At 43.2% G+C, this 17,228-nt stretch overlaps 7 protein-coding genes and 1 non-coding gene across 8 annotated transcripts; 4 read left to right on the forward strand and 4 right to left on the reverse strand.

Annotated features, from left to right (window-relative positions):
- Nucleotides 1–1,547: 1,547 nt before the first annotated feature.
- GGI43DRAFT_403121 (glycosyltransferase family 8 protein) lies at nt 1,548–2,931 on the forward strand. The gene is made up of 3 exons (XM_083205756.1): nt 1,548–1,934; nt 1,995–2,075; nt 2,131–2,931. The coding sequence occupies exons 1-3, from the start codon at nt 1,659–1,661 to the stop codon at nt 2,875–2,877; spliced, it is 1,104 nt and encodes a 367-aa protein (XP_083061162.1). The 5' UTR covers nt 1,548–1,658; the 3' UTR covers nt 2,878–2,931.
- Nucleotides 2,932–5,219: 2,288 nt separating this feature from the next.
- On the forward strand, nt 5,220–5,846 carry GGI43DRAFT_383094 (uncharacterized protein; the record flags this gene model as incomplete). Its single annotated transcript, XM_083203333.1, has 1 exon — nt 5,220–5,846. One exon carries the CDS (start codon nt 5,220–5,222, stop codon nt 5,844–5,846), a length of 627 nt encoding a protein of 208 aa, XP_083061163.1.
- Nucleotides 5,847–6,920: 1,074 nt separating this feature from the next.
- On the reverse strand, nt 6,921–8,545 carry GGI43DRAFT_403130 (uncharacterized protein). Its single transcript, XM_083205757.1, has one exon. The coding sequence runs from the start codon at nt 7,917–7,919 to the stop codon at nt 7,512–7,514; it is 408 nt and encodes a 135-aa protein (XP_083061164.1). The 5' UTR covers nt 7,920–8,545; the 3' UTR covers nt 6,921–7,511.
- A 271-nt stretch (nt 8,546–8,816) lies between these two features.
- GGI43DRAFT_403137 (uncharacterized protein) lies at nt 8,817–10,695 on the forward strand. The gene is made up of 3 exons (XM_083205758.1): nt 8,817–9,076; nt 9,137–9,535; nt 9,594–10,695. The coding sequence occupies exons 2-3, from the start codon at nt 9,186–9,188 to the stop codon at nt 10,465–10,467; spliced, it is 1,224 nt and encodes a 407-aa protein (XP_083061165.1). The 5' UTR covers nt 8,817–9,076; nt 9,137–9,185; the 3' UTR covers nt 10,468–10,695.
- A 994-nt stretch (nt 10,696–11,689) lies between these two features.
- On the forward strand, nt 11,690–12,440 carry GGI43DRAFT_403139 (uncharacterized protein). The gene is made up of 2 exons (XM_083205759.1): nt 11,690–11,972; nt 12,029–12,440. The coding sequence occupies exons 1-2, from the start codon at nt 11,858–11,860 to the stop codon at nt 12,208–12,210; spliced, it is 297 nt and encodes a 98-aa protein (XP_083061166.1). The 5' UTR covers nt 11,690–11,857; the 3' UTR covers nt 12,211–12,440.
- Nucleotides 12,441–12,473: 33 nt separating this feature from the next.
- Nucleotides 12,474–13,529, reverse strand: GGI43DRAFT_422402 (SMP-30/gluconolactonase/LRE family protein; the record flags this gene model as incomplete). Its single annotated transcript, XM_083208106.1, has 1 exon — nt 12,474–13,529. One exon carries the CDS (start codon nt 13,527–13,529, stop codon nt 12,474–12,476), a length of 1,056 nt encoding a protein of 351 aa, XP_083061167.1.
- Nucleotides 13,530–14,689: 1,160 nt separating this feature from the next.
- GGI43DRAFT_t98 lies at nt 14,690–14,797 on the reverse strand. Its single transcript has one exon. It is a non-coding gene; the product is annotated as a tRNA-Leu (tRNA).
- Nucleotides 14,798–15,400: 603 nt separating this feature from the next.
- On the reverse strand, nt 15,401–16,675 carry GGI43DRAFT_433628 (uncharacterized protein; the record flags this gene model as incomplete). The annotated part of the gene is made up of 1 exon (XM_083209779.1): nt 15,401–16,675. The coding sequence occupies one exon, from the start codon at nt 16,673–16,675 to the stop codon at nt 15,401–15,403; it is 1,275 nt and encodes a 424-aa protein (XP_083061168.1).
- Nucleotides 16,676–17,228: the final 553 nt, after the last annotated feature.

The following is a 17,228-nucleotide window of genomic DNA, read 5'->3' on the forward strand; positions in this document are numbered from 1 at the left end:
GACGTCGGCCCCTCGCTGCGCTAGATTCTACAACTGCGTCAGGGGCCAAAACTCAATTCGTCACGACTGACTCGTTCTCGATGCTAAGCACCGTCAAGCAGAAACAAAAGACACCTCTAATTGGATTTCGGAACTCCTACCAACACAGAAGCAAAAAGATGGATTTCGGAACTCCTTTTTGGAAAGAGTGCGCGCGGCTTTAAACGGCCGAGCTGTTTGCACTAACGACTTACACGTTTAGGCGAATTTTTGTGGCCCCCCACTACTGCGCGTAAATCAGGTGCCAAGAGACTGTTTTCTCTTTTCAGCCTCTATAAAATAAACATAACAATAAAAATGAAATAAACTTTACCCCATATTTCCTTTGTTTGATGGCTGCCCGTATCACTTCCTTTCACTAATATTTAGGCTCTTAAACACAAGCAGACTTCACTTTATGTCCACCTAGTTGCAAGAACAAGGTAAGCGCAAGAGCTGCATATAAACAACGTTAAATGAGGCAAAAACAAAACAAATACAGCCAGGATGGAATTGAAACAAGAGTCTTCCCAACCAACATGACATGTCTTCTGCAGCATTCTGGATGACCCCTGCATATATAGCCCTCGGCAAGAGCCCCAAAAACAATGCCAAGGAGTACGTAATACATCCCTGCTCAGGGTGCTAAAACTGACAAGCTTTGCGGGCAAGAGATTCGGATCGAGGCCTTTTTGGCTTAGGTGTATACGTACGCAAATTCTCTGCTCCTTTAGCTGATGGGGCCAATGGAGGCAGAGTTTATTGGTCCGTTCACCAAATCCAGCTTCTAATTGGCGGGACTCGGCAGAATCATTCGTCCTGCTGTTTCGGTCCATGGAAAATATCCTCAAAGTAAGCTAAGCCTCCATATACCGCGGTAGCGCCCGAAGCTATAACCATCTGAAACACCACAGCCTCATATGCAAGGTCTAATAGGATATAAGAGTATAAAACTCTAGTTTATGAATGAGATGTATCAGTAATATAGATATAGCTGAACGTAGATGTAAATCTCTCCCCATGGCCTTGATAGGTTGTAGTAAGAGTATGAGCAATGGTGAGTAGTGGCGAGAACTTACAACAAAGGAGAAACTTGACCAGTCTCTGCCAAATTATACCTGATAGTAGATAATAACAATCAATGCTGAATGATATAATACCAGTCTAGTATCGGGTTAGTAGTAAAACATGCTGAGTGCAAAAGTTCTCAGTAGCGATCAACTTGAGGTCGGGCTCTGGCCGAAGATGTTGAATCAGGTCATCACCAGAAGTGCCCCTTTTGAAAATTCCGCTCCCTTGAAAGAGGGGAAAAAAGCTCTGAAGCTTTGCTGGCATTGGTTGGATGGTTTTTTTTTTTGAAGTCTCGTATTAACTAGCGCCAATGCAGCGCATCCTATCCCATATTACCAATACCTGTCATGAGGAGCGTATTGTACGCGTCATCATCATGAAGAAATTGTAAGCTAAAAATAGAACTGGTATAGAACTCAGCAGCCTCGTGCTGCCGAGTATGACAACTCGGTGATCACGGAGTAAGTACTTTGCTATTTTGTTGATGGTGTTTTTATTTTGAAAAATTTATCTGCATTTCTGATTTCATTTATTATTGTATAGCGATTGATATCCTAGTTGTTACTACTATGCTAGTCTCCTGCCGAAGAGTTGCAGTAGTGACGTATGCTGTTATTGTCTTTATCGCTATTACAACATACGGAATTGTCTGGAGAAAGCATGGTGCTATTCCCATCAGCTTTCTAAATGCTTTAGGAAGCTCAACCTTCCACAATGATCCTCCAGATACCAATTTACCTTCAACAACAGAGCCTTCAACAATAGAGCCTTTGACAACGGAGCAAAAGGTCTCACGATTCGCCTATGCACAATACGCTACAAACATAGATTACTTATGCAATACCGTAAGTATACCTTGTGATGGGATACCAAGATGGCAGCAAAAACTAAAATTTATGGTATAGGTAATCAACTTTAACCGCTTGAAGGGTTTTGGTATTCAGAATGACATGGTCCTGATCTACCCGAAAACTTGGGATGACGAGGTAGGATATCCTACGTTGAGAGTACAATTTGGCTGTTGACCAATTATCCTATTAGAAATCAAATACTCGAGAAGCCAAGGCTATTCAAAACCTTCGATCCAGCCATCCTGATATCGTTCTCCGTCCCTTCAATGTTCTCTCTACTGAAAAGGGGGATTCGACTTGGCGCGATAGTCTCACCAAATTCCATGCCTTCGCCCTGACTGAGTACACAAGAGTCCTAGCGTTTGATTCAGACTCGCTTGTTCTCAACAATATGGACTCTCTCTTTCTTGCCCCTGATTCGCCTGTGGCATTGCCGCGCGCGTATTGGCTTACACAACGGAGTAACGGGACTGTAACGCAGATCCTAGGGTCGCACCTCATGCTTATCGAGCCTAATAATCACTTGTACGAGAGGATTGTTACTGAAGCTACGAGGAGCGGCGAGTTCGATATGGAAGTAATGAATGAGCTATTCAAAGACTCAGCCATGATTCTCCCCCACCGACGCATAGCGCTACTAACAGGCGAGTTCCGAGCAAAAGATCACCGCAAATATCTCGCCCCTGATGAGGATGAAGAGTGGAATCCGATTAACGAACTGAAAATGGCATTTCTTGTGCACTTTAGTGACTGGCCCCTACCAAAGCCATGGAAATCTCACTCCGAGGCGCAATGGGAGGCGGCGTTGCCCGAGTGTCTAGACAGTGACAAAGAGATGCCAGATCTCCCACGATGTGCCGACCGGATGGTATGGACGGGAGTATATTCAGATTACGACCGCGATAAAACGGCATATTGCCAGGTTCTCGGCACATAGGACATTATAATCAGACGCAATCACGCAAACATGGATTTTACTTACTAAATTAATTAATATAGACTACTATCTAAGAATATTCAAGGCTAATATAAAACATATTTTAACATAATATACTTTAGCACTATAAAAAGGATTGTCAAATTTTTACAATATATATTTTGTCATATACGCCACCAACTTGACTAATAATAAATACGTTCTAGTAAAATTACTCATCCTTTTTTATTTAGGACAAAAAAGGCTGCTTACCTAATAATATTTGTCAGGGCATATGTGAGGTTGCGAAACGAGCCATGAAAATAATGTGTACTTGGTTAATTAGCTATGCACATATAACTTATATAAATCTACATGTTTTTATATACCTATTGCTATCCATGAAACCTCGCAAGCGTATAGTTTGGTATCATCCAAAGCATCAGCATGAATCATAAAGTCTTCTTGAGTAATCGTTGTAGCATATACCTTGACCCTGAAGTCTGTCTCATTTGCTACATTTGCAAAACATATACTCGTTATTACCCTTGGCTCAGAATTGAACTTCTTTTCAAATCTAATCTTTCCTATCGTTTCCTTTCGAGGCTCATTTGGAGATCGTACTTTTGTCGTGGCCCATACTCCGCTATTAATAATAAGCCTCTGAGCTAATCCTTGTGAGGAAAGCTGTTCTACTTTATTGGATAAGTCTGAAAGCTGCTCAGCGAGAAAGGAGACTCGATCTCCGCCTGCATGTAAATCATTGCCTTCAACAGTTGCATTACCACCGGTTGCCGATCCACCTGTGGCTGATCCTGATCCGCCTGAACCTGAACCTCCAGCGCTTGATCCTCCATTATTAAACACATTAATTGTCACCTGAGGGCGGAAGAATGTACGTCTCTTTACACACCCTTCTTCTTGACAGTTTGATAATTGGCAAAAATCGTTGTTATTGCTCTCTTGGTCGCCACACGGAGATTGGTGACTTGGATCAACTGACACGTAGTCATCAGGCCATACTAATTGAATGCTCTCTGAGGGGTTCTGCTTCATCTCTTCTTGCATTTCTTTTTATACTGTGGTGACGATGCCTGGATCTTAAAATGTTTTGGCTAGATTGGCTATTTTATATTAACTATGATAGAAAATGGATTTTTAGAATCCTACTCACCTAACTGAACCTCTGGGTATCAAAGGAGGTTTGAAGTTGTGAAAGCGCAGATTGATCATGATCATTAAGAACGAGGTTTTGCTGAGAGGCGACCTATTCTTTTGTATATTACTGTGACGCTGTTGATTTATTTTATTATCTATGATGTAGACGGAAGCGAAGCAGGCTGTGTTACGTGTGGAGGGCACAGCGAGGCTCAATTGTGCAATCAACCGCGCATGGAGTCACAAGATCATAATCTGACTCATGAGGTAGATCACTTAAAATAAACAACTCATTTTTAATCTAAATTTACTTGAAATGAGCAGTGTAACAGGCAATCACAATAGCCGACTTTCACACCACAACATACCTATACAACGTGGCTAGTTGTCCAACTCGCTGATACAATACCAAATCATACTAGTACTATTTAATGCAAATTCAGTCACGCGAGATCCTAAAACAAAGTTAATAGGGTATATTAACGTACGGATGGTAGATAGGGCCCCATTTAAGGCATCATCTAACAGTCGGATGTGTTTTGTTTCCAAATCCAAATTTTTGAGTATGAGCACCGGATATTCCCCCACTCTTTTGCAGCCCAAGTCCCGCAGCCTAGGCCATTTACATAACCAATTGCCAACAACAAATATGCGACAAGCGTTTGTATCCCATCTGTGGTTACAGAAAGTGATCCACAAGATCACCGAAAAGCGTGATAATAAGTTGCCATTGGGCCACGTTGACATCGGAAGCTGAGCAGCTTTTCTGCCTTATCTCACAAAGCTCTTTCATATGGCAAATCAATAATAGTAAGCGAAACTTATGCACCCTTAATACGACGGGATTGACTACGTGTATACATGCACTCAATGTAAACAGGGCGTAGAGCCTTGACTTACAACACCCGACATGATAAAAAACATTTTACAAGAGCTTGAAAAAAATGGGTTTAATGATTGTTAGTATTATTCATATTGCGACTACTTAGAGAAAAATGCTTCGTGTAATAACAAGTTGGGCCGACATTATGTTAGGTATAAATTAGCAGTTACGGCATGAAATTTTGTATTATATATAGCTATGGCGAAAACCGCCATAGCCTGCCTTTTTTCTCTAGCTTTATTCAACAGAATATAGAAAGCCAATATATAAGCTCGATTCATATTCACCATATCAGCTGTCTTTCTCTCTGCCTTTATTCAATATGTTCCAAAAATTCTTCAGAGCAATAACTAAGCCCTTTAAAAAAAGCCTTGATTGGATGCGATGGAAGTTGGAGGTAGTAGACCCGGAGCCAATTCGGAGGTTCCGTATTCGCGACGTGGTCTATAACTGGTGCAAGGGCAAGCTGAAGTCATTACTGGCTAAGAAGGTCCCTATCCCAGCCGTTCGGCCAAGCCCAGCGGAGTTCAATATCCAACCGGACATCCCCGAGTCTAATGATCAGCCAATTATCTCAGAGTCTGACAACCAGTCTGATTTATGGTTTACGCGGTTGGAGAAAGAAACCCACCCATTCATAGCGAGATTCAAGGCAAAGGAAATCCGTGTGGCAATACTCGACACTGGAGTTGATCTGAGTCACCCGACGTTGAAGGCCAGGATATCCACTACAGACTGCTGGGACTTTACTAAAGATGAACCAAACATGTATGATGAAGTCGGCCACGGCACTCACACGGCCTATGTTCTCGCGAGGACGGCACCACGAGCCAGAATATTCTGCGGGCGAGTGGCAATAAATCTCAATGAAAGGAAGAGCATAGGAGAAATAGTTGCGAAGGTAATCTCATCTGGATATAATGCTAAACTAATTCTGGACTTCGTGTAAAACTTGGTAGATCGCTAATCTTCATTTTAATAGGCAATACACCATGCTGTGGAAAAATGGAGCCCACATATCATTGTCATGCCCTTCGGATTTCTAGACAGTGCTGATAAATTGACTGAGAGCGCAATTAACCGCTGGCATAAAGAAGTATTATTTGTTTCAGCAGCACCAAGCAATAACAACCATTCTTGCGAATTCCCAGCCTCCCACCCTAGAGTGATTGGCGCCTATTGTAATGAGCCTGTATTCACTCAGACCAAGTTTTCTAACCGCGGGAAAGAGGGGGAATATAATATTAGTGCATGGGGGCTGAACGTTGAGGGAGCTTGTCTATATGATCAAGGGGGTGCACAGCTACGAAGAGAAACTGCAGACTCTTGTTCCGCAGTTATTGTAGCTGGAGTGGCTGCCTTGATCTTGGAATTTGTGAAATCAAGAAATCAAGGGACGAAGAATGTGCAAATAAAAAAGTTAAAGAAGCAAAAGGTAATGGAAAAAATTTTGTATGAGTGTATGACGGATCGAGATTCATCGGGGGGATATAATCTGATCCAGCCATGGAAACTACTGGGTGCTGATAATGGTATGGAGGGCAAAAGTACAGAAAAGGCAGAAGCAGTTATCAAATTAATTAAAGCACATGCTACTTAGTTAGATTATATAATATATTTCTATATTTTATATAATATTATTATAAACTTGAATATGAACTTCCTGAAATAATTAAATATTGAAACATAACGTGACTATAAGCTATTATACTCGAATCTATTGTTAAAACCAAGCTAATATGACTCATAAACATGATACAAAAAGTTATAAAGAGCCTTTTTATTATATAAAACGCTCACAGCCATACATGCAATTCCTCTCATCTATACAATTTCACCGCTTTCGGTCTACTTTCCCTCCAATTTGGATGCTACCCCCACTGGCATTACCGCCACGAGCGTTGTCTCCTTGTCCAGTGCCACCAGTAGCACTACCACCAGATATACTGCCCTGATATGTATCACTTTGTTTACTTGCTACCGATACACTTCTATCCTCTGCGTTCCCCCCCCCCCCCACCCAAAAGCAGAAGCTTCCTCAGCATGGCCACCCCGAGCATCTCCCCCTCTTAAAGCAGCATTGTTGACCGATGCTAGCTGTTCTTGACGGTTAGCAATGACTCCACTGATGTGCTCCAAGTGGTTGACTATCTGCACGTATCCGGCTTCTGTATCTCGCAAGTATTTACATATAGTTTTGTGATCCGCGCCATCCACACCATACGCCGGCTCGTTATTCAATCCTGCCGAGTCCAGCGTGACTATCTGTGAAGTGCATTAGCCGACAAGCAACAGAATATCGAAGGGCTAGGACCCGTGTTTTGCGCATCTCGCCAAGGCAGACGTAGGGGGGTGTGGGGTTTATTAGGCCAAAACGCTCTTTCGTTTTCCGTGGCTCATTATTGAATGACTCTAGCAGTTGAGTAAAGGTGCGTGCTCGGGTCTTGCCAATATTCTGAGTGATAATAATAAGATAGTCATTCCAATCTGCTGCCGTGGCTCCAGAATGGGGTGTGCTGAGAAAGAGTAATCCACAAAGCCCAGCGCAAAAGCCAGGAAACCGGTCGGGAAAAGAGTGAAGCTGTATCATAGCCTAAAAGGCTAAAAGTTGGCATTAAAGAAAAAAGCATACATGCCCAGCCTGATCACCGAGCAACCAGTCAACCCAGCGAGTGGCATACGAAAGCGATAGGACGAGTGCGCTCCTAAAGATAGCTTGTATTAGGAAAACAATGCCCCTCATTGAAACTAGCACTGCAGGAAGAGGGTTGCATACAGCTTCAGACTGTCGGGCAGACACGGGGGCCTGGAGAAGACTATGGGCCCATTCTGCCAGGCTGGCTGTGTTCCTATTGTCGCTGAGAATAGAACTATATCCAAAAGTCGTGATGCGGGATTTCTCGAAACGCTCATGGCCAGGCAGAAAATCTCGGAGCCACATTCGCCCGTCCGTAGCCCATGTGCCGAATGCATTGCCATTGAGACCATGCACAGCACATACACTGGAATTGTCAGCTGCCATCTTGCATCTCACTTATGATGCTTACTCGATATCTGGTGAAGCATGAGAGTACAAAACTGTTAGCCAATCAAATGTATCGTCGCATGCCCATTCTCCCTTGTTTTTTAACGCTTTTTTTTTTTTTTTTTTAAAAAAAAAAGCCGTAGTTGGAAAGGTGATTGTCCATATTTGATGAGGCTCTTGTAAAGCCAGAAAATAAGCAAGGCTCCGTACTCGTAGCTTTTTCAGATCCTATTTTAAATAGGCGCTTGTAGTGAGAGGGTGTGGAAGGAGAACTAGCAAGTAATGTTTCCTTGTATTCCTTCAAATCTTGTAATTCAGCTGTGAGTGGGATTTCCCTCACTCGAATAGTTCTCGACGTATGTGTGAACATTTTGGACTGGTGTTTCGAAGCGAAGGTACATAAAATCTTGATGTTCACTTAAAGCGTTCATAGGAGTGAGCAAAACTGCTGCGCCGTTCGTAGCCGCCTATCTGATCGAAGTTAGCCGGTTTGACCAAGGTCAACAGGATCGTTTGAAGTCATTTAATTTGATTGAAGCCGCCCCAGGCAGGCAGGCAGGCAGGCTAGTTACTTCTACTTCCAGCGCCTTTATATATATTTTAATTTACTTTTTCACCTTTAATAGCCACTTTCTCTTATTATGAAATTTAAATCATTTAAGAATTTAGAAATAGAGCTTTCTCCTGTACTGAGCATATTAAAATTTCTTTAAAGTATTATACAGTGATAGGCTATCCTTGTTAAAAAGTGATATCGAGAAGGAGTATGTACTAGGTAGCTTGGGTGGAGTATCGTAACATGACCAAAACGACACTGAGATACATCAAAAAGCAACAAATAAAACACTAAAAAGGAGGTTCTTTCTACATCGTGAAAGTGGTCAGCTATTCTGCCGTAGCCAATTGCCAGTCGAATCGTTTTTAAGCTCATTTTAGCGTTAGCATTTTGTCCCATTAATAAAAGCAAAGCTGGAAACAACTCTCCTCGGTCAGCACCTTCGCAAATCTGCTCCGTAGCTTTGCTTAATAAATAAAATTAGAGTGATTGCCTAAAAGCAATCTCGAGCTAAGAAGCCCTTCGCTATTTTTAGTCTCGTCGTATTAATAGGCTCACATTTATTTATTTGCCGATTAAGCGGTTTAAGGTTGCTCATGTAAGCACCCGACAACAAATTTATCCAACTTTTCCTGCGTGAATTAACCAACGCGAAAAGACGTGAATATTCACATCTCATTATACTATAGCAAAGGAATAAAGACGCCATGGGTTCTTGGGATTGTTATTGTGCCATATGTGGTGGGCCGTTTAGCACATGCTCTGTGGCGCAGAAGCCACGCAGCGCGCGATTCTTTCGCCGTCACGGCATTAGCCAACCGCAGTCGTCCAGCTCATCGCAAGCCGAGGAGTCTACAGAAGATGACCATGCAGATACAACAGCTGAGACAGGCGATGATGGGACAGCTAGTGAAGCACCCATAGAAGAGATTACAGCGGAAGATAAAGAAGAAGATGGCTCATACGACCCCGATGTTATATCTCCAAGACAGACAGCCTGGTTGGATGATCTTCATGTCTTAATGACGACTGAAGATGAAGACACAGGAGAACAAGTGTAAGAAATGAAGAAAATTATTAGTATCCGAAACTCGCAGAAAGTCTGACCTTCGCAGTGGCTGTATTTCAGGCGTTGGCGGATATGGCGACTCTGCCCAAGTCTACAACCTTGATGAAGGTGACGATCCCAACTTTGATCCAGAGACCGAGGTAGTCCTTTATGACGGTAGCCTTCCGTTTCATTGGCCTTGTTTTGAGATCCTTGGCACGGTTCTTGAGGGAAAAGCTGGGATCAATGGCTTGAACAAATTGAAGCTCTATCGCGTCATGATGCAGGCCCATCCTATGTTCTCCAGTCGCCTAGACAGGCTCGATTATGGCAACCCTGGCCCACCCAATGAGCAATGGTGGTGTTATGAAGCGGGGAAAGAATTTATCGTTATTCACCCAACGATTAGATTCAAGAAGACCACGGCATTGATCCGAGATAGATGGATGAAAAGTATTCAAGTGGTCAGCCCTTCTGATCGCGTGCGTCGCTGCAGCACAGATACTTTTCAGAAGCTTCCATTGGAGTTATTGCTCAATATCTGCAATAAGTTGACTCCCATATCCCTATTTCAATTGGCCTTGGCATCACCAGCTGTTGATGCTTTGTTGGGAGACAAGCCATTCTGGAAACAATATCTCCCAATTCAGATGCCCTGGAGTTTTGAGCTAATATCACTATTTGATGATGAGTCGCAAACATTATTCCAGAATGTAGATTACAAGTCTCTCGTTCGGTGGGTGGATCAAGAGGCAACCCCACGTCTGTTTATGCGCGGTCCGTTGATGAGCATTGCCAATCGTCGACGCATCTGGCACGTCTGCGAACAAATAGAGGGGGTCTACTCGGGGCGTGCGAAGTTCCAACTTACAGAAGCAGAGATGCGACGCATGAATGAGCGAAGGGTGCGAATGGGAATGGCTCCATTGACTCGAGAGTAATGGCCGGAGAGATAAGGAAGATGAAATGTATGGTAGATAGAAACAACCATGTTTGGCTCATATTATTCATACAAGAAGGACAAGAGCTAGATTTATTATAATGCTTTAAAAAGTAAGTAATGTATGTATCAATAAACTTTATGAGCCGGACGGGCTAGCGGAGAAGAGAAAGGGGCGATCTTGGGCGATCCTTCTGACAAAAGATGTGAGTAATGCACCACTGTTGACTAGTGTATCATAATTATGTAGTATTTATTATTCTACTTTTAATCCTTTGTCTTATCATAAGTTTCAGTTATTTTGCTCCTCAAAGCCAAAGCGTATTGCTCATGACTTATGAGAAACACAAACTTAATTAACTGTCTCTACAAGAATACATATTACGGCTTCCTCTTCCTCAATAGCATGATCAAAACAGATAGACACGGATGTTGTATCCAATAAGCATTATCATACGAGGAATCGCATGTAGGATGTAAGAATACCAAGTGAGGGGGCGGGTAATACTGCGATGGGACGTATCACGGGTAACCGAGGGTGTTGCACCAGTACCACTGCAATAACCTCACATCTCATGCCTATTATAGGGTACGCACTGCCACCTCATTAACAGTTACTTATAGTAAGACAGAGCGTTCCGTACATTCATCTTGGCAGCTGTATGCTGCGCTGCGGGCATTTCCCAAATAGGAGCAGTTTCAGCCACTAGGATGCAAGACATCGGACTGCATGTGGCTCACCTCACATAAGCCTTCTCTGTACCACGTAGGGTTAGACAAAAAAAAAAAAGGGGGGGGCGATGTCAGTTATTTTTTGAATTTAGATGTCGGCTATCGCAAGTCTGAATCTCTGGTCTGGAAAGCTGGCGCTGAGTTGCCAAGTCGCAAGAGAGTCATCAGACACCTCTGTCAGTAGATAATCTTTTGTTTCCTGCAAGAAAAGTTATGCAAAAAGCCATAGGCCGATGTTACAGTGAATATGACCGAGGATCCTAAGAATCCTTCCACTGACGGCTGCATGCCTGGAAAACACAGTGCATCTCCGAAACTCGAGTTGGAATTTTATAGTGTCTTAGGTGCGTAGTGTTAAGTGAAGCGATGACCCGATGACTAGAGTCTCGGTCATTGGGAATGCTTACTCTCGTCTATTACAAAATTTAGAATCCTGGAGGATTAGAATTTGAGATCCAACGTTTCGTGTGATGCTTGTGTTACAATTTGACCCGCTGATAAAGTATCTTGGCTGATGCTTGTGAGACTTTGAAATATTTAAAGTAGCCAGTTTCCCAGAGAAATGCAAGAATAATCAACTCAAACTCGACACCGTTCTCAACGTGTTCATACTCCAACTCTACTTCTCTGTTCTCATCAGATTTATAAAGATATTCACCATGGTGCAATACACGCTTATCCCTCTTGCGATTCTCGCCACCCTTTCCTCTTTCGCTGCTGCGAATAATTGCAAGGTCAATCTCGACTATTGCGGAGCTACTCTGCTACGAGTTGGTGGGTGCCTTGAAAATGCATAATTGCAAAGCTATGATTTGTTAAACAGAAATTAGGAAATTATGGTGAACAAATTCGGGGGGCACTTCAAGCCAGCGGCCAGCCAACGGACGGTGCTCATATTGAAAGGTCGCTGTTCTTTTGTGCCGGAGGTCCCAACGGAGAGATTGAATTCCTTAGCTTTTGCGGCAACAGGTGTGTCGATGGCGGTGCTGGCCATGACGACTACTGCTATTGATAAGACTTGTTAAAGAGTCTTTCTCTTGGCGCCTATATATCTACAATCACCTGTTCAACTACGGAACTGCCTCTAGTTTTTAGATACATTAGAGTAGTATGACCAATCAGATTAAAGGTTATTAAAAGCCTCTTTATTCACTTTAAGCGGAATGAAACTGGTTGCAGGTGCATCAATCTGCAGGTATTTGGCTGTATATGCATATATATATATATATACCTCTATATCTATTCTATGCTCTTTAAACTGAGACGTTGCCTAGCTCAGCAGGCAGACCCTTTGGAAGTCGTTTTGATAGCAAGGAGCTGCCCGCCAATAATTGTATTCCCATCTACTGGTGTTTCCATTCCACCTGCAGTGACCACATAAAGAATATTCTTGTCATTCGGGCCTCGGCCAAACGCACAGGACGTAGGCTCTGCAATAACAGTAGAATTGAGGCTTCCAGCAATAACAACTTGAGTTTTGCCGTCAGCCGAAATCATTTCAATAGTATTTCCGCCTCCTGTTACCACATATGCGTTGCCCTCGCAGTCAAAGGTAAAATCATCGAATTGGTGAAGGGGTGTATTGCTATGCGCAATTGTGGTGACAGGCCCCGCGGGCGTTCCGTCCTCGTTGATAGGCACCTTATTGAAAGTACCGTTTCCAAAATTTGTAAAGTAGGCTGAATTGCCGCGTACATGAACGCCATCTACACCAGAAGCTGAGAATGGAAATGATGGGTAAAGCGCCGTCAAAGTATCGTTAATAGCGACCTTGTAATTCCCAGTCTTAATATCTAAGCTCCAGATTACACCACCGTTGACATCGCTTATAAGAAGTGTTTGGTCGGCCTCGGACAGCACTGTTAAACCGTTGAGAAACTGAGCCGGCTCGACATATGCAATCTTCTTCACCACAGGCGGCGATGAGAGTTGTGCCTGGCCATTTTCTGTGGAAATCTCAACACCACGCAAATCAACGCTCCAAACATTCCAAGTACCGGCGACTTGAACGGTAGTTGTGAATGAGGTATTGCCAGAAATAACAGCAAAAACGTCTGGCTGGTACTCTGCGATGCCCGCCAAGCCTAGAGATTGATCAAACTCATGAACAAGGAGAGGTTCGCTCGGGCCAGTCGCGGAAGGGTCAAAGAGAAAAAGCTGTGGCTTGCTAAGGTCTGAAACGAGAATCTGACCGTTACTTCGGATTGCTAGATTCTCAATGTACGAGTCTTTAGAGAACTCATAGAGAGTGCGAACCGAGTCAAGTGATTCCGTTGTAGCTATGGAAGCGCTACAGAAAGCGAGTAAAGAGACTGTGAACCGGAGAGCCATGGTAACAGTAACGAATAGAATAAATAGGAGAGAAGAATTTTAATTACTGTTATTTTTATTGTTTCAAAGACTAATAGAGTCGCAGGTATTTTATAATGCTTCAACATCCTTGTTGTTGGGGTATATTCAATTTACCCCAAGCTTGGTTATGGAGTAAATTGGGGTCAAAATAGTTGTAAATACTAATCAAGGGACGAAAATACGCCAGGATTGGATTTGCCAGGGGATCTCCTTAGAAGAAAGATCTTGAATGGGAAAGGACCGGCAACTATTGTGGTCTCATTTCTGCTATTTCGTCCGCCTCTCCCGGCGGCGGTGAGTTTCGGCTTTTCGATATGCATCTCATCGGAGCTGCTTTGGGCGCTGTGAGAAAGGGTGTAATGCCATTGGTCCAAGCGTCTTCTATACAGCGGCGTTTCATATGTTCCCTCTTGCCCATTGAAACAAAATCCTACAGTACGTGTGCTCCATGACACCAGATAACCATGCAGCACTTGCGTAGCTACATTCGCAATATGTATTCCTCTTTTGCTATTAACTTGTAGATCAATTGCTGAGTTATATGAATGATGATTATATGACTGGGGGGTATTAGTTGACGATGCATGCACGCAGCTATGCAGTGGGTCAAGCCAGCGCTCAGTGTTGGCTAAATGGGTATAAGCGCATGGCTCACAGTCAGAAGGTAAATATTGGCAAGTAAGACAAGTCAAAATAATTCTCGTATTTGATCAAAGAAAAGGCGTTAACTCGTTTCTATACGTTAAAGTCCGATCTATCTTACCGAAGAAAGAGCTTTAATACCGACAATAGAAAGGCTCAAATTGGCAAGTATGGACTACCTATTTGAGGAGGTATACATAATTCGCTGAGCTCTTACTGGACAATTCAGGATCGTGTATTGCTAGCTAGACTTAAGATTGAATTATAATGGCGTGAGATTTCCACTGGCAAATAAATACTATTTTACATCTTAATTTTGAGCTGCGTACATTTTTGGTTGCCCCGAGCATGGCGTGCCTCTCTATATCTGGTGGATAAAAAAAAAAGGTATTTGAGTTGTCTCAGTTACGCACACAATCGTAATTAACTAATTATAGGCAAATGAGCAAAAAGACGAAAAAGAAATGGCTGTGAAAAAAACAAAAAATAACATTGACTGACGAGTGTGGGATTCGAACCCACGCCTCTTTCGAGATGCGAAATCCTGTTTAAGGATCAAGATATTATCTTGAGTCGCACGTGTTAGACCACTCCACCAACTCGCCTTAGCGTCTTTGTTGCAGACCATCGAAAGAAAATAGGTATAAGAACTCTGCTCCATCTTTCCAAAGTCACTTTTTCGCATCAACGCTGCACTCTGTGGCCAACGATTACCTTATACGTAAAGAAGACGATATTGAATCTTTATTTTTCTGATCATTTGAATACTCAAATTTTATCATGGGCCTCCCTAGAGGGCTTGGTTAATTGGCCATATGGGATACTCAGTTGTAGTAGGTGAATGCTATACCATCATCTGCCTATAGTAAGTTTAAGCTAGCTGGAAAGTAGAAGACTTAATACATGTAGTCATATACCCAAGTCTCATTATCTCTTCAACTTCTTCAAATTATCATAATTCTAGACCTACTTGTGCTTACTCAATACAATTATTATTTCCTTTCTTTATCGTAATAGCGATATTGTTGATGGCTTGATTATCCTTGTGAGATCTAATACTCGATAGTTACTATATAGAGTGGCTGGCTCGTTACGCTGGCTGTATCAAAGGTAGGGAACCGATTACATGCTTGCATCAAGAAGGCCAGAGAATTCATACGATGAGAGTAACATAAATTTTCATTTTAATTCGCGCAAAGCGGTATGCACTATGTTTCTATGTACCGAACAAGATTTTCCTTCTCTTCTTTTCCCTCGCCATAGCTATCCACTATTCTTGTAGTCAACTGCGCTTTGACTATTCCAGCACCATTTTTGTGTGATTGTCCAAATAGAATCGTCGACTTCCAGCAACGTGGCTCAATCTCTGCGTCATGGCACCAAGCGAATTTTCGCGCAATTTGCGCCTCTGTCGTTGTGCTCATTGGGCCTCTGATTGTGTATCGATCGATATGCATAGCAATGACAAGACACACTTCCCATATCGTCCAGACGTATTGAATGGTCGGCGGCATCCACAAAGCCGAGCATAGCAGCGAGATAGGGAAGTAGAGGCCGAATGCAACTATGATTGCTATCTGGATAACTTCACGGAATCGATTTCGCACTGGGTGACCATAATGTCGAAAAAATTGGTTCACCACACTAGGGGGCCCAGTTATCATCATCAAGCGACCTTCAATGGGAGGGCAGCTGATTTCCCAGTTTCGATGCTGCTCTCCTTCGTCTATATTTGAGAGGTCTTCAAGTGGCTCTCGGTGAGCCGCAAAAATGACGGCAAGAATACGTAGGACAAATGGTATAAGAAATAAGACGGCCCACGATGTTCGTTTAACAATACCAACGCCGATTGCGATTCCAACACCGCTAAGCTCGCTTATGATGCTCGTTATAAATCCATAGAGAGGTACATTGCCTGTATTCTCTTGGATAAATGGCATGCTACGGTTAGATATGTCTTCAGCCGTGGCCTTTGTGAGAATAAGGTGCGTCACCGCAATTCTTGCCCGTACTGGATTCTTTTTCTCCCCAACTAGACCTTCTTCTGTGACGCAAGATCGAGAACCATTAATTAGGCGCATAGGCGATATATCTGGAAGTTGCAGATTGAGTAGCGCACGCACCCAAATGCAGCACCTAGCCTTTGAGCTTCGGCCAGGCTCATTATTCGATGCGTGTAACTGTATCGTCCACCCAACATCAGGATAGAATGCCGAGCCCAGCATATGGCCCTGATGCCGACCCTCCAGAATGCCGTTCTTGTAAGCACTGCCAATAACTGCAAGAGCAGTGGCACTCAGCGGTCCACCCATAGAATAGAGAGCGGCGAGTTTGATGAGACTCTCTGGATGGGGGTTTGAAAGATAGCGCTGTGGCCATAGCAGGCGCTCAAAGATGGTGTTTGTGGCAGCCTGGCCGCCGAGATAACCCAGAACAGCGTTGAAGCCGCCTAGAACGTTATTATTGCTGCTATCGCCAGACATTTTACACCTGTCGTGCTTGAGTTGGATCTGCGGTTGCGTATCGCTCGCTCCTCTTAAGACACTCAGTTAGAAAGGTGCTACTACACCATAATAAGTGTCCTTGGCACCAGAATCTCCTTGACTGAAAATTTGATATGATAGTTTGTTTCAGTCAACAACCGCGTCACTCAGAAGGCGCCAGGGCCGTAAGGCTGAATTCTTGATCCCTCGAAATCATGCTGACCAGCCTGGTGTCGCGATACCCCATAAACCTGCATATTATTAGCAACAAAGCACTATATCCATAGGCGGGGGTCCTACAACCGCCCATGTACGATATACATACATGTAGTTTCAGCAAACTAGCTAGCGATTCGCTCGTTTGCCCAGTGTCCTGTTTACCTGAAATCTCCAAGAATTTAGTTCACACCACTACAAGCGCTGACCTTTTGTATAAGTGGCCAGATATATTAAATATCGGGCTCTACTAGTGCATTGATGAATTCCCGGAAGAAAGCTACTAAAGAGGCTATATCAATGCGTTTTGTCTATTTTGCTTTGCAGGAAAAGCCGA

The sequence above is a fragment of the Trichoderma evansii genome, assembly GCF_050947405.1.
Source record: "Trichoderma evansii strain SZMC 28006 chromosome Unknown GGI43scaffold_8, whole genome shotgun sequence".
Lineage (NCBI taxonomy): Eukaryota > Fungi > Ascomycota > Sordariomycetes > Hypocreales > Hypocreaceae > Trichoderma > Trichoderma evansii.